This window comes from Saccopteryx leptura, chromosome 2, assembly GCF_036850995.1.
Source record: "Saccopteryx leptura isolate mSacLep1 chromosome 2, mSacLep1_pri_phased_curated, whole genome shotgun sequence".
Taxonomy (NCBI): Eukaryota; Metazoa; Chordata; class Mammalia; order Chiroptera; family Emballonuridae; genus Saccopteryx; species Saccopteryx leptura.
Window position 1 is genome coordinate 236,291,018 of NC_089504.1, and position 13,450 is coordinate 236,304,467.

The following is a 13,450-nucleotide window of genomic DNA, read 5'->3' on the forward strand; positions in this document are numbered from 1 at the left end:
CAAGGTCCCTTGCTGGGAAGTCTGTCACATGAGCTGTGTTCTCACCCAAACCCTCCAAGGCCCCGATTACTCAGCTATTAAAATCAGTTTCTTACCCAGTTTCATTTCCATGTAGTAAATGACGCTGAATTTCAAAGATCACACCAGCCTCTCTAACATCACCTTTTCCCACATTGCAACCAATCTAACAAAGTTAGCAGCTACCTGACCCCACTTCTCCATTCCACCTTCTCCAGAAACTTGTAGTTGGGGCAAGTTCACAAAGCCCACTGTGCCGAGGATCTCCTAGCCAAGTCCTTGCACCTCTAAGCCTGTGATAAACCATTTGCTGGTGAACTGAATTTGTGGGGTGGGCTGGGAGTGCTGTTATCTGCACATCAGTCCTTTGGGACTTAAAATTGAACACATCCCACCAGGGAGGTGATATCCTCCCCATTTCAATTAGAGGTGGCAGCTGGGACTGAGATTAACCATATTAAAATATATTGCACTAGGCTCTGGCCAAGCAGCTCAGTTGGTTAGAGCGTTGTCCTGATATACCAAGGCTGCAGGTTCAATCCTCAGTCAGGACACATACAAGGATCAACCAATAAATGAATGCAAAAATCATTTTCTCTAAAATCAATAAATTTAAATATATTGCCCTGTATCATAGTGAAAATCTATCTCCTAGTTTGCATGACCTTTACTTTTTGACATCTTAGTCTTACGTAATTTGACTTTCATGTTGCCAAGCTATCTTTTCCTCTGGGATTTATTCCATTGCTTTGGGATTTAAAATGTTTTCCCCAGTCTGACGTGTATTTAAGGAACTTATTTTTTTCTTCTAAATTTGAAAAAAAAGTTTAATTATTGACTTAAGAAGGTGCCTCGCTGTCACTGGAAGGCTCAGAGGAGTCCCTGCACCCAGAGCTACCGTATGTAGCTACCCCATTTCCTTCCCACCACTGATCTGTGATGCTTGTTTTAATGCATTACTAATTTATGTTTCAATCTGTGGCACTTATTCTACACATAAATGGATAGTGTATATGCATATACCCTTAAAAGGACTTGTCAAAATTATCTCACCAGGGGTGGTTATTCTACTTTATTCATTTTTATTCAAGGTCATGGAGCTAGACCTTTTCCTGACTAGAACTTCTGGTCTTTTATGTTTGTATAAATAGGTCTAATGGACCTGACACCCCACCCCCATCTTGCTTTTGAAAAAGTACTTTCATAAGCCAACTAATGTCATTCACCTCAAAGTGACTTCATGGCAGAAAGTTGGAAAGTTGGAGAGAATTCCTTTTTAAACAGATTTTACTTTTCTGATGACACTGGTAACAGGAGTTCACTGTGGGGCCCTTGGAATATACATACTTGGTGGTGGATATCCAATACCCTGAAATAATAACTACCCAGTATTATGGCACATGTGACAAGCAAAGTAACCTACCCTACTGAACTAATTTTTATGCTTCTAATTCCTGAATATATCTCCCATTAGTCTCATTGGGACAGAATGCCGAGGTGAAAACCCTGGGTCAAACATAATAACATTTAAGACTTCTGCCACACTATATACTCTCTAGAAAGGTTGTACCAATTTGCATAGACTCCCTCTAAGCAAATTGGAAGGACATTTTTTTTGTTTTATTGGGGGAGGGGGGTAATGGGCACTATCCAGGTTGGGAAAGTATGTCTCATTGAATAAGGCGTGTCTATGACAATGACTCAGGTATGGCCCAGTGATGGCTGTAGCAACAGCAAGAGAGCGGGCCACTTAAGAGTTAACAGATTTCCAAGAGCCAAGAGTTCTTTTGGACACAGTATCAAGTATAGCAAGGGAAGTCACCTTTAAAAAGGGGAAGTTCTCCCTTGACAGAGCCTGACTGGTCATCTGGGGCCACCAAGGTCTTCTGCCAAAGAAGAAAGGTGCCAAATGAGCAGCCTAGTCAGTTGTAAACAACCCAGACCACGCGTCTCCCACGCCACCCGGCTCTGAGCAGTGAGGGGCTGCAGAGGCCACCTGCCAACGGCCCTGGCTGCCATTCTCGAGGACTAGGGAACTCTAGGAGGAGGCATCCGAGGAAGGAGGCTGGGTGCCAAGTGGTCCATCATATTCACAACCATTTAGAAAAACTGAACAGAGGGAAATTCTTTGCCACGGTCAACTGAAATGTCATGAGATGATGTTTTAGTGCAAAAAGGGAAGCCCTTGAAAAAAGGCCATGACATTCAAGTGACCCTGAACCTTCTGCTGGGATGAAAAATCACAGCCAACCTAAGAGAATTTTCTTTCTACTAAAAAAAAACAAAAAACAAACGCATTCAAAGGCCCCACCAGGGAATCTGCTCATAGTTGTAACAACAGCAGCTGTGCAATGTGCGCTACTTGAGGGGCCAGACACAGCCCTTCTTTCATCTATACCGGAATAAAATTCTCATCACTCTTTCAAGATAAGGAAAGGGATACACTGAATCAGATGTCTGCACAGGCCACACCCCTGGTAAAGGCTTTGGGCAGCAGCAAACATCCAGGCCTGCTGGAACCTGGCCGGGAAGTACTCTCCTAGACCCCACTACAGGTCCCCTCCCCAGGGGCGGAGCGGCCCGCCCACAATGCTCTCATACTTACCTTTGTAGAGGTCAATGTCACCTGGCTGGGTCCACGGAGTTAAAGAAGCTGTGACAGACAGAGGGGTGTGGGTGGTCTCAGAGACCACTGAGGTGTGAAATAAACACGGACACCAATTTGTAATCAATTGTTTTTTTATCTTTGAAAATGGAAGCAAGTGTTTTGACAGAATACTATGGCCGCTCTATAAGAGCCGATCTAGAAGTAATTCACTGGTTCTCCTCTGGGATAGCAAGGCTTAAAAAAAAAAAAAAAGACGAAACAGGGAAAACAGTCCACAATGCTTCAGGCGTGCCTCTGAGCCTGGCTGGGCATCCGTCATTAAATAGGTCCTAAGCTACACACTAAGATCAGGGGACTCTCCCTTGCCCTCCCTCTTCTCTCTGAACCACATTCCCTATGGTGTTACACCACCATCAGCAACAACTTTGTTTACTTATATTTGACATCAGAACCTTAAAACATTTCTGAATCTTAAAAATGAAGGTCCTCAGCAGATTACATTGCTGATAAAGAAACACATACAGGTTTGAATGTAAGTCACTGTGATTACTGTCTTCTTTATGTCTCATTATCCACTTCAGTATTAAAAACACACACATACACACACACACACACAAAACCACACCGAACATTCAGATGCCCTGAAATTATGGAGAGAGCGATCCCAGTATCGGTTAAGAACATGGTACCATCGCTATGCAGACATCACCCCTGGCTTGGCTGCGCATTCCAACTCACTGTCCACACTCTGCCCCCTCTGGGTCCCTGTGTCAGAGGCTTCCAGCCAGTCCCCACCCCACCAGCACGGGCAAGTGCAAATGAGTTCCCATCGTGGTCCCAATGGCACTGTACGTTTCACGCTCAGACACTCCTTACAAAACAGACTCCCTAAATCTTGTTTCTCAAACATGCAATATGACAAAATGGAAATGGAGAGAAGTCCTAGCTAACCCCGGAATGGAGGTGGGGACCAGAGCTCAGTCTCTGACTCAACCTGGACCCGAGCTGAGGGGCGGAGCAGTTAGTTAGTGTGCAGGGTGCAAAGGGACACATTTGTGCACATTAAAGCGACAACAGAGATCTGCGCTCCTGGTCTTGATTCATTCTAGGCCATTCCCCTCAGTCTCAGTATTCAATAGCACCCTCCGGCCTCACCTTAGCTGAATGCCATTAGGGCTGAAAGGCAGGAAGGAGAAAGGAACAGCTGGGGAGCCCTGAGAGAGGGGGGGCTGCCTGTGTGAGGAAGAGGGAAGGGCAGGCGCTCTGGTGGCACAGAGAGCCACTTCTTCCTCTGGCACAGCACGGGGACAGCATGGGGCATGCAGGAAAGCAGAGGATCATGCGGGACCCACACTCCCCTCCAAGTTCCTAGTTTTGAGTCCCCACTGTACTCGAGAGCCAGGCAAACTGCTGAAGTGGGCAAGAAGGAACGCTCCACAGTGCGCATGTCTTCCTGCCCCGGGCACCCTTGTTAGTATTGACCGAAACCTGAAACAGAATGTCTTAAGTAATGAAAATAACAGAGGCTACCATGTGTAACAAAACTGCAGAAAAGCATGCTAGTTTAGGTTAGATTATAATCATCTGAAGCACAAATGACCAAGAAGCAAAATTCCATTCTGGTACAACCACCCACTTTCTAGAGAAGAGAAAGGAAAGAAAATGATCGATGGGCACTTTCTGATCAGAAGACTCAATGAAATGAGAGGGGTGGTCATGTGAATCCACATGATTTTTCAAGTCTTCCTTGTGAACAGTCACTAAGATGACCAGGTTTGTGCTGCAAACAAGCCAGCATGATGCGGCTACTGCTCTGATTGTTCTCAGATGAAAGTTTATACAAAATAATATCTTCATTTAGTTTATAAACATACACAGTGCTGTCCCTTTCAAATTAAGGAAAAAAACACAAAAATACTGCAAAGTAGCAAAATACAAAGAAAAAAAGCTACTTTTGGTTTTGGCAACATTAAAAAAAATAAGAAATATAAAAAGCAATGTGGCATTGGTCCCTATTTGTTAAAAAAAAAAAAGGTACTTGGGCACAACACTGAATCAGAATTGGTTGGTTTTCTAAAATTCAGAGTATCTTGGATTTTAAAAGTAGCACTTTTGTCTTTTAAAAGTCCCAACAAGTCACATATAACACTTAAAACATCAAAAAAGCTTTCTGATAAAAAGCTCAGCTTTTAAATCACATTCTGTTTCTGCAAATTTGGGAGACGAATTGAGTTCTCACTGGAAGGTGGCTATCACTGGGCGACAGATCTGAAATGAATGTCTCCACACGGCAGTGCCTCCCTCTCACCCTCCCGGGGACCACACCAGCAACCAGATACCAAGCACGGGTTCTTGCTCCCATTGGGGGTGGGGTGGGCCTTCAGGCGGCGATCTTCGCCATCTGCTGTTCTAACTTGGAAATACGCTCATCTTGATTGCAGATTGTGTCTTTTATAGATTTTATCTCTTTTAAAATCTCATCCAACTTGGCTTCATTTTGCTAAGGAAACAAAAAAAGAAAAGAGGGAAAGAGGATGACTAAAAAGCAGGAAACAAAGTTCAATGCAGTTGAGAATTATGAGGTATTAGAATTTTCCACTTTGGAAGCGGCATACCATAGCCGCCAGACTGGGCCTGACAAGCAAGTTACTAATGCTGGTCGGTCCATCAGACGCCCCCAGCAAAACAACAGCCCAGCCCAGTGCTGTTCCTAACCCTGTGCCTGTGCACGGGCCGGGACACTGTCAGGACACAATTAAACTGCACCACAAGACTGAGTCCTTCAAGGCCACACTAACATGCAATTCCCCCAGAAGTGACTTCTCTGTGACCAGGGTGAGGGAGAACTTCCAGAGGCCACGGAGCTCCGACCATCTCCCAGGGAGGGGCCCTCTTGGGAGCTAAATCCCTTGCCCTGCCTGCCTCGTCCATGTGAAAATGATTCCTTTGGAAACCTGCAATCACCGAAGTCCATGATGCTACACCCACATGGCTTCCTTGTCATGGCTGCAACGCCGGCTCCTCCTGGTACTTTGCCCCTGTATTCCGCTTACCTTCCCACTGATGACTCACCACCCCGCCCCGCTCCCAGGCACTCTGCTCCAACAGCCCATCAATTCCTGCGTCCTGGCCTCCCGGGCTCGAACCCACTCCCCCAGCAGCAGCACTCTCCAGCGGCCACACGGGTCTTCAACTTTAGGATGCGGTGTCCACACTCCACTGCAATGGTTCTTGCCAAGATGCCCGAGATCATCTTTGTGGCTAAGTACCCACTCACCGCCAGATCCTTCTGTCATTCAAACACTTGCCAACATCTGAACCCACCTGTTACGCCCTCTTTCCCAGGACCTTCTCATCCCAGCATCTGTGGCCCATGCCCTCCATGTTTTGTTCTACCCAAATCAGAGATGGGTAAGGTTTACAGTTTGGGAAAAGACACTTAAGAAAAACTCAAGGGGCGCCGGTTTAATCGCAAAGACCACAGCAGACTGTTATTATAAAAAGAGCTACAGGAGCCAAACGTGGCCACAATTTCAATGTCATGACTGAGGAGATTCTTATAAATAGTACATGTTACCATTTACTGAAAGCCCCTCTGTCCACTGTTGGGACAGCACTGAGCAGTGCCCAGGACTGGAAGTAACTTTCAAGAGAACCAAACCTGAGCTAGCCAAGCACACCCCTCCACATCCTGCAGTCCTTACCATGCTGGTCATATCTGCGGTTTTCTTGGGGACATTGATCAGGTCACACTTCTTGTTTGCTGTAGGCTTGCTATCCAGAATGTTCTTCTTGACCACCTTGAGGTCCCTGTTTTTGCCTGGAATGTATCCGTGCTTCAAGGAGATGAGGATAGGATCAGCATTCTTCCCCTCAAACCACTCTTCCGCCTCCAGTGCTGCCTCGGGCCCCGCGGTGTCAGGGTACAGATCATCTTGGAAAAGGTCCGACTATAAAAGAAAGATCTGACTATAAAAGACATTTTGGGGAAACCCTTAGGTACAGAAGTAAAGTGGGGATTTTAAAAAACTTTTTTAAACACAGATTGCTTAGAAAACTGGGCACTTACCTTCCTTGGAACAGTCATGATGATAGGCTCACACTTTCTCTCATGAAGTTTGAAGAATCTTCAAAAGGGAAATAAAGGCAAAGTTGCATTAAGTGAAACAGGAGGCCAAGTAAACATCTCAATAACGACTGCCTTTCTGCAATGCTATGTGGGGTATGAAGTGCCTGTCCATCACCACGCTGCCCCACCTGTGGAGCAGGCCGGACTCAGGACTCCCAGTTTACAGAGGAGAAAACGGAAGCTGAGAGCAGCTACGCTAGGAGATGGTGCACTGGAAACAAGACCTGGGAGTGGATCTACATGAGATGGTGACAGTCAAATTCCAACTTCCTGGGGACAGAGCGGCTGTGGTGGAAATACCACCACCACCACCACCGATTCCTTTGTGAAAAATCACCAGGATCCACAGACAAACGAGCACAAGCCCCTGTGTATCAAATAGTATCTATCTATGACCTGGATGCCAGGTCTTCCACCAATCTGTAGTGAGCAAATATTTTAAGTGTAAAAATGATCTTTTTAAAGGAAAAGAAAATCTGAGGAATGAAAAATTTTGCATCCAAGCAAACCACAGCATATTTAACACTTAAAAATTTGAAATTATCCCGGATGTGGAAAGAGCAGGAACACAGAGGACGAGACCTCTGCAGCCAGTGGAGTGGAGATGGGGCCCAGCTTTGACTCCCAGCTCAACCACTACAACGCCTGAGCGCCGCCCCCTCCCCCAGCTGGGATCCACAGTGTCAAAGGGAGGCAACAACCCCTGCCCCACAGGGCTGTTGAAAGCTACGAGAGGCACCCAGGCAACCTGCCAGGCTGTGCCCAACACAATGAATGCTCAGACACAATAAACAGAACGACTCCTGAACGATTTTATGACCTTTTCAACTTTCGACTGACAATAAAATAAATGTGTTCTCCAATACTGAATGTCATCTTAAATTCAAATTCAATATATTCTGAAGCACATTTTGACTGATTTAGTTTAAACCACAATTTTGAATTATCTGGGAACTTTCCTTCATTACTCCAGCTATAGAGAGTTGAATGTATTAAAAAAATATATATACTAGCCCTGGCCAGTTGGCTCAGTGGTAGAGCGTCGGCCTGGCGTGCAGGAGTCCCAGGTTCGATTCCCGGCCAGAGCACACAGGAGAAGCGCCCATCTGCTTCTCCACTCGTCCCCCTTTCCTTCCTCTCTCTCTCTTCTCCTCCTGCAGCCAAGGCTCCACTGGAGCAAAGTTGGCCCAGGCGCTGAGGATGTGGCCTCTGCCTCAGGTGCTAGAATGGCTCTGGTTGCAACAGAGCAACGCCCCAGATGGGCAGAGCATAGCCCCCTGGTGGGCATGCCGGGTGGATCCTGGTCGGGCGCATGCGGGAGTCTGTCTGACTGCCTCCGCATTTCCAACTTCAGAAAAATAAAACAAATAAAACAAATAAAATATATATATACTGATTAACATAAAGAAGGCCTTAAAAATTCTTATTTTTAAAGATGTGTCAATTACTTTACAATTGTATGACCAAAACAGCATACTTCAACCAACGACCATAAAGTCAAGGGTTGCATAACGTGTGTGAGGACCTTATCCCTTGTAACGTGGTGCTGCTTGTTCTGTTATTAATAAGGCTCATTGGTCAGTGATCTCCTGCATATCTTACACTGACTAGTGTGAGGAAAGAGTCTGCTGCCTATGAAGCCACTTTGCATTATGGAATATACATTTTAAAAAATCCATGGTAGTACGGAGAAGGAGGAATTCTATTAATACTTCCCAAATCAAGTGACCCTACACCAGCACCCCAATGTAGGTCTTTGGCCTGTCTAGTTTAGGACCCATGGGGTCCACAATCCAGTTTGGAACCTGGTTCATCCTCCCCACAGGGCACACTGCCACAGCCTCAGCCCGAAGACAAGACAGTTTCACTATTCAAGTAAGTGTCCAATACACGCAGGCTAAGCCACTTAACTGCTGCACTTCAAGTTATATAATCTGAAGAACGGAGAGAGGCATGATTAGATTTAAGTCAGATTTTAAGTCCTCCCTGCTCTAAAACTCCCCGTGTCTAAGCATGGGCAGGAAATAAGACACTGTTCTGTAGCACACACCGGGGCAGAAAGACCGGGCACCACAGTACTGCATGCAGTTATGCTGCTCTGGAGAACACAGAAGAGCAATCTCTGTACTCCACAATGCCGACTCTTTACCTGGCAATCTCACACTTGTTAACATCGAGTCCCCTCTTGGGCATGTAACCCATCCCTCTCTGAGGCTCCTTGCTGCTGAATGTGTTGAGGTAGTGGACATACGGGGATTCGTCCGTGATCTCAAAATAGCGGATACTGCTGTCACCCTACAAGAAATCGGAGACAAGTTTATGTTTACCATTAACTGAAATACCTGATTTCAGTGGGTGTCTCTCTCCCCTAGAAACCCAGAAGTAACTAGGACTCTGCTACAGCGGTGGACCTTTTCTTCCTCCTAAGATACTTGCCCAAAGTACGACTTTCTCATCCAGGCAGAGGAAGCCTCACTCATCAAACACTAGCATGCCCTCTAGATCAGTGCTTTGCAACTGCCGGTCCGTGGACCAGTCCGTGAATCAGTCTGCAAATGAGTTAACCACCCTGATGCTGCAAGATTAGAGATCCAATGATCTCAGTTGAATTCACTTATGCTCAGGGTGACTCCTGCCTTAGCGGTCCCCACTTTCACAGGTCCCCAAGTGGAAAAGGGTTCAAAATCACTGCTCTAAACAGTCTCCTCTATATCCTACTGAAGTCTCAATGTAACTCCCCAGAGCCCGGACACCAAGTCAGAGTCAGGACAAAAATGTTAACACCTCTGCCAAGTAACTGCACCACAATCCAACTTCAACAGACAAACAAGACCAGGAGGCTGCTGAGAGAGGCAACTATTGATGTGAGTCATTCGCTGGCACAGAACAGTGTCGTTCAGAGCTGGAGGCGCTGACACCTGAGAATCAGGTACTAATAAAACCTAAGCTTTTCCTACTTAAGAAACTTTAGTTTTAGTGAATATCCTTTAACTTCACAAAGTTTACTATCTCACTGCAATGTATAAAATTCTACAATAATCTTGCTCAGAATGGTCAGATTTTTTAAAAGATCTGAAGCATAAGCTAGTCTTTCTAAGTATAAATAACTGTCAGTTATACCAACCTAAACAATGAAGTCAATTCTGTATCATAGAAGATATAAATATAGACACACACACACACACACACACATATATATGAACATGACATATGTATATGAACACATACACACAGGAAGACATAAATAGCTAGGTGGTATCACACCCTAACAACCCTCTCTGTCTTCATGATTTCCATTTGTTTCAATCGTATAAATAAAACCGAAGCAAAAGAAGCTAAGCGCACACTCTCTGTTCTCTGCACACTGAGTAATTGTGCACCTGGGTTAACAACCTCTGAGTGACTTTCTCCTGTTTGTTTTGATGCAGCCCATGGCAGCTGTTAAAATCTGAAGTGAAATGACTTTCAAGGAAACAGACAAGATCTGGGTTTCTGAGTAAGTGACCTATATAAAAATGTAAAGCAGCTCAATCAACCACAAGAAGGAGTAGAACGTGCTTAAGGGACAACATCAATCTGTTTTCATTAATTCATTTATTTCAACTATACTAATTTCTAAGGAAAAGTGAACCTACAAAAGAATAACATGGAGGTTGCCACCTACTAAAATGAAAGAATAATAAAGCCACCAATGGTTAAGTTAGGCAGAGATCATTAGGCAGGAGGAAAATTTTTTTGATATCAGTGTAGGGTCTTCCTGTAACAACTGTCACTTCCTGAAACTTTAATCAGGCCACATGTTTTCAAGCCCAGGGCCCTACACTGAACTCCAGGAACAAGAACCCTCTGGAGAGCCTTGAGGCCCTCAAAAGCTCACATCCCAGAAGCACTACTCTCTTTCAGAGTGCATGGCCTGGCCCTGTCCAGATGGCCCAGATGGTTAGTGTCGTCCCAAAGCACAGAAGTTGCCGGTTCGGCCCCCAATCAGGGCTTATACAGGAATAGATCAATGTTCCTGCCTCGTTTTCCCTCCCTTTATAATATCAATTGAAAAAAAAAGTGCATGGCATGTCGTTAAATAGTAAATACCAATCTAGGACTAGCCAGTAGACTTCAGCATTATGTGATTCCTGATACCAATTAAATCTAAACTCACCAGTCACACAGCACTACCAGGTCTTCCTGTAACACCAGCATGTAAAAAATAAATAAATTTAAAATAAAACAAAACAAAACATCAGCATGGATTCTTCATCTCCCTCGAGTGCCCAAGCGAAGTTCCCATCAGCCCTGTCCCAATGGCCCAGCCCACCTGCTTCAGTCAAAAGTACCAAACATGGTATGTGATTACCACACATCTGGCAAGTTACAAACTGTCCAGTCTCCCCTAAAACACAAAATCATCTGTCCTTATTTTAGCTTAAGACACATATCAAATTAATTAAAATGACATAATGCATTGTCTATCTACTAAATTTCTGAAGGATAAACTTTTCCTGCCACAGGATTAAATTTAATATTAAACATCAAAATTAGTTTACCTTTCCACATAAGTAAATGATACTGGTGTCAGGGTCATAGAAAGGCAGCAACACCCCATTGCTAGTGTCCATTTCATGAAGGGCAATTGGTTCCTGCATATTTTTCTGGAAAAAAATATATATATACACACATTTTAAAGATAAACCTTTGTAAACTTACTATGCACTCTTTTACCCCTAATTAAGTGAGCCATTTCCCTAGAATAAGGAAAGTTTGAACAATGTACCATATTTCTCCATGTATAAGATGCACCCTTTTTCAAAAAATTTGGGATCTAAAAACTGGGTGCATCTTATACTGTGGTTATAGGGGATTTTTTACTTGCATTTCCTGCTTTTTCGTATGGATGAGGAGTTGTATGAATTTTATGATGAATAAAACTTGATTTTAATAACTTTGTGACTTTTCTTGTTAAAAAGTACTTTTTTATTACAAAGTAAATGTATATTCTTTAAAAAGTTACAAGGAAGAATATAGTCTTCCCATATGCCATCATCCCACGGTCCAGTGTGTGGCAGAAACCACAAACACTTTGGACTATTTCCTCCCAACACACGCAGAGTGGGATCATGCAGTACGCGCAGGTTAGTGCCTTCTCCCCTTAAGTGATTGTGAACATCTTTCCAAGCATGACTACTTGGATTTAGACATTTGATCATATTCTTTATAAAATGTAACTAAGCTTAGACCTCATTTCCCAAGTCTGGATTCCTCAGCATTCTTTTTAAAAAATAGTAAACACCGACTCCTTGGGAGCATCACAAATGGATTTTTGAAAGACATTTGCGGATAAATCTCTAGTGAGGATGAGAACTTCGCATACAATTTAAGACAAGTGGGAGTTCAGAAAACTACACTAAGAACCCCATAATCTATGCACCAATGCAAAGACCCATCAGAAAAGACAGAGAGCTCAAGTGTAAGCTGGTAGAAGACTGGGAGGAGGCATACCGGATTCCAGAGGGCCAGCTGCCGCTCACTCATGCGGCTGAAACCAGTGGTGAAGACATTGCCGTCGGCCAGGAAGATGGCTCGCATGGGCCGTGCTCCTTCGTGTGCTTTCTCCTTCTCCTGGAGGACAGGGAGCAAAGAGCACATTGTACACATTCAAACTGCAAAAAAGATGGTGGGGTGGAGGGTGAGGGCCCATATGCCAAACACAACCGCACTCCACATGTCATTCGTGTTAATCCAGAGTGTGTGTGTGTGTATAAGGGGGGGGGTATTAATGACCGCCTCCCCTCCCCACATGAGAAAACGAAGAGACATTAAGTGATTTGGTCAAGTCCCTCAGCTTAGGTTAGCAGTGTCAGGACTTGACTCAAAGCCTCAAGTCCTTCCACCATGCCCTGCTACCAACCCAAAACACAGAGGAGAGGGCTGCCACAAATAGTGTTTCTCAAGAAGATACTAATAGCCTTAAGGCTAGATATACCCCACAGTTTCTACCGATTTCACAGGACAGAGTCTAGTCTAGTTAGCCCTTTCCCCAACCTTATGTGTTCAGTGAGTGCACTAGTACCATCCCCTGGAAGGCTCTAGTGGAGAAAGCACCTCACTTAGGGCCAGGCAAGTCCCCAGGGCTCAACAATTACCAGCTACGATTGCTGCCCAACTCTTGAGAAGTAGTATGGCCAAAGAGCTGCCACATCTCAGAGAAAGGCAATTTGTGACCTCAGAAGGAGCTGACGTCAGGTATTCTTGGATGCAACACTTGCAGTTTCAGCCCTGATTAATGTTCCAAACGTCCATCTTTTGTCATGATGTGTGATGTTGCTGAGGCCTAGTTTAGGTGGCAGAGACTGAGCTGCTGAAAGGACCTGTTGCATCTTTGTGAGGCACTTGAACAGTCATTTTGGAACAGGATGGGGATCAATTAACCAATATTCAGAACTAAGCCAAGAATGCAGTTTTACCTGTTTGGGTTAGCTGATCTAGATTTATCAACTCTTAAAGACTCTGTGAACTGATAAAAACTTTATAAAGACTTTGTTTCTTTGTGAAAAATGGTCACCAACTGAGAGATAAGACTAGGTTTGTAAAAGCTGGAAATGTACAACTCTGAAGAGAAACCTGATTGTGAGACAGAAGCCTGTACAAGCCTATTCTGACTCACAGACATTTGTATACAGAAAGGGTCCACTGACCAGGAT

General features: G+C 44.5%; 1 protein-coding gene across 3 annotated transcripts in view; it reads right to left on the reverse strand.

Annotated features, from left to right (window-relative positions):
• Window positions 1-2,739: 2,739 nt before the first annotated feature.
• Window positions 2,740-13,450, reverse strand: part of CORO1C (coronin 1C) — an 84,197-nt gene continuing 73,486 nt past the window's right edge. For all 3 annotated transcript variants that reach the window (XM_066370670.1, XM_066370668.1, XM_066370669.1), the window contains 6 exons: window positions 12,249-12,368; window positions 11,297-11,401; window positions 8,905-9,050; window positions 6,696-6,753; window positions 6,331-6,576; window positions 2,740-5,126 (listed from right to left, as the gene is read on the reverse strand). In XM_066370670.1, coding sequence (XP_066226767.1) covers window positions 5,007-5,126; window positions 6,331-6,576; window positions 6,696-6,753; window positions 8,905-9,050; window positions 11,297-11,401; window positions 12,249-12,368 — 795 coding nt within the window. In that variant the 3' untranslated portion in view covers window positions 2,740-5,006. The remainder of the gene's footprint in view (window positions 5,127-6,330; window positions 6,577-6,695; window positions 6,754-8,904; window positions 9,051-11,296; window positions 11,402-12,248; window positions 12,369-13,450) is intronic.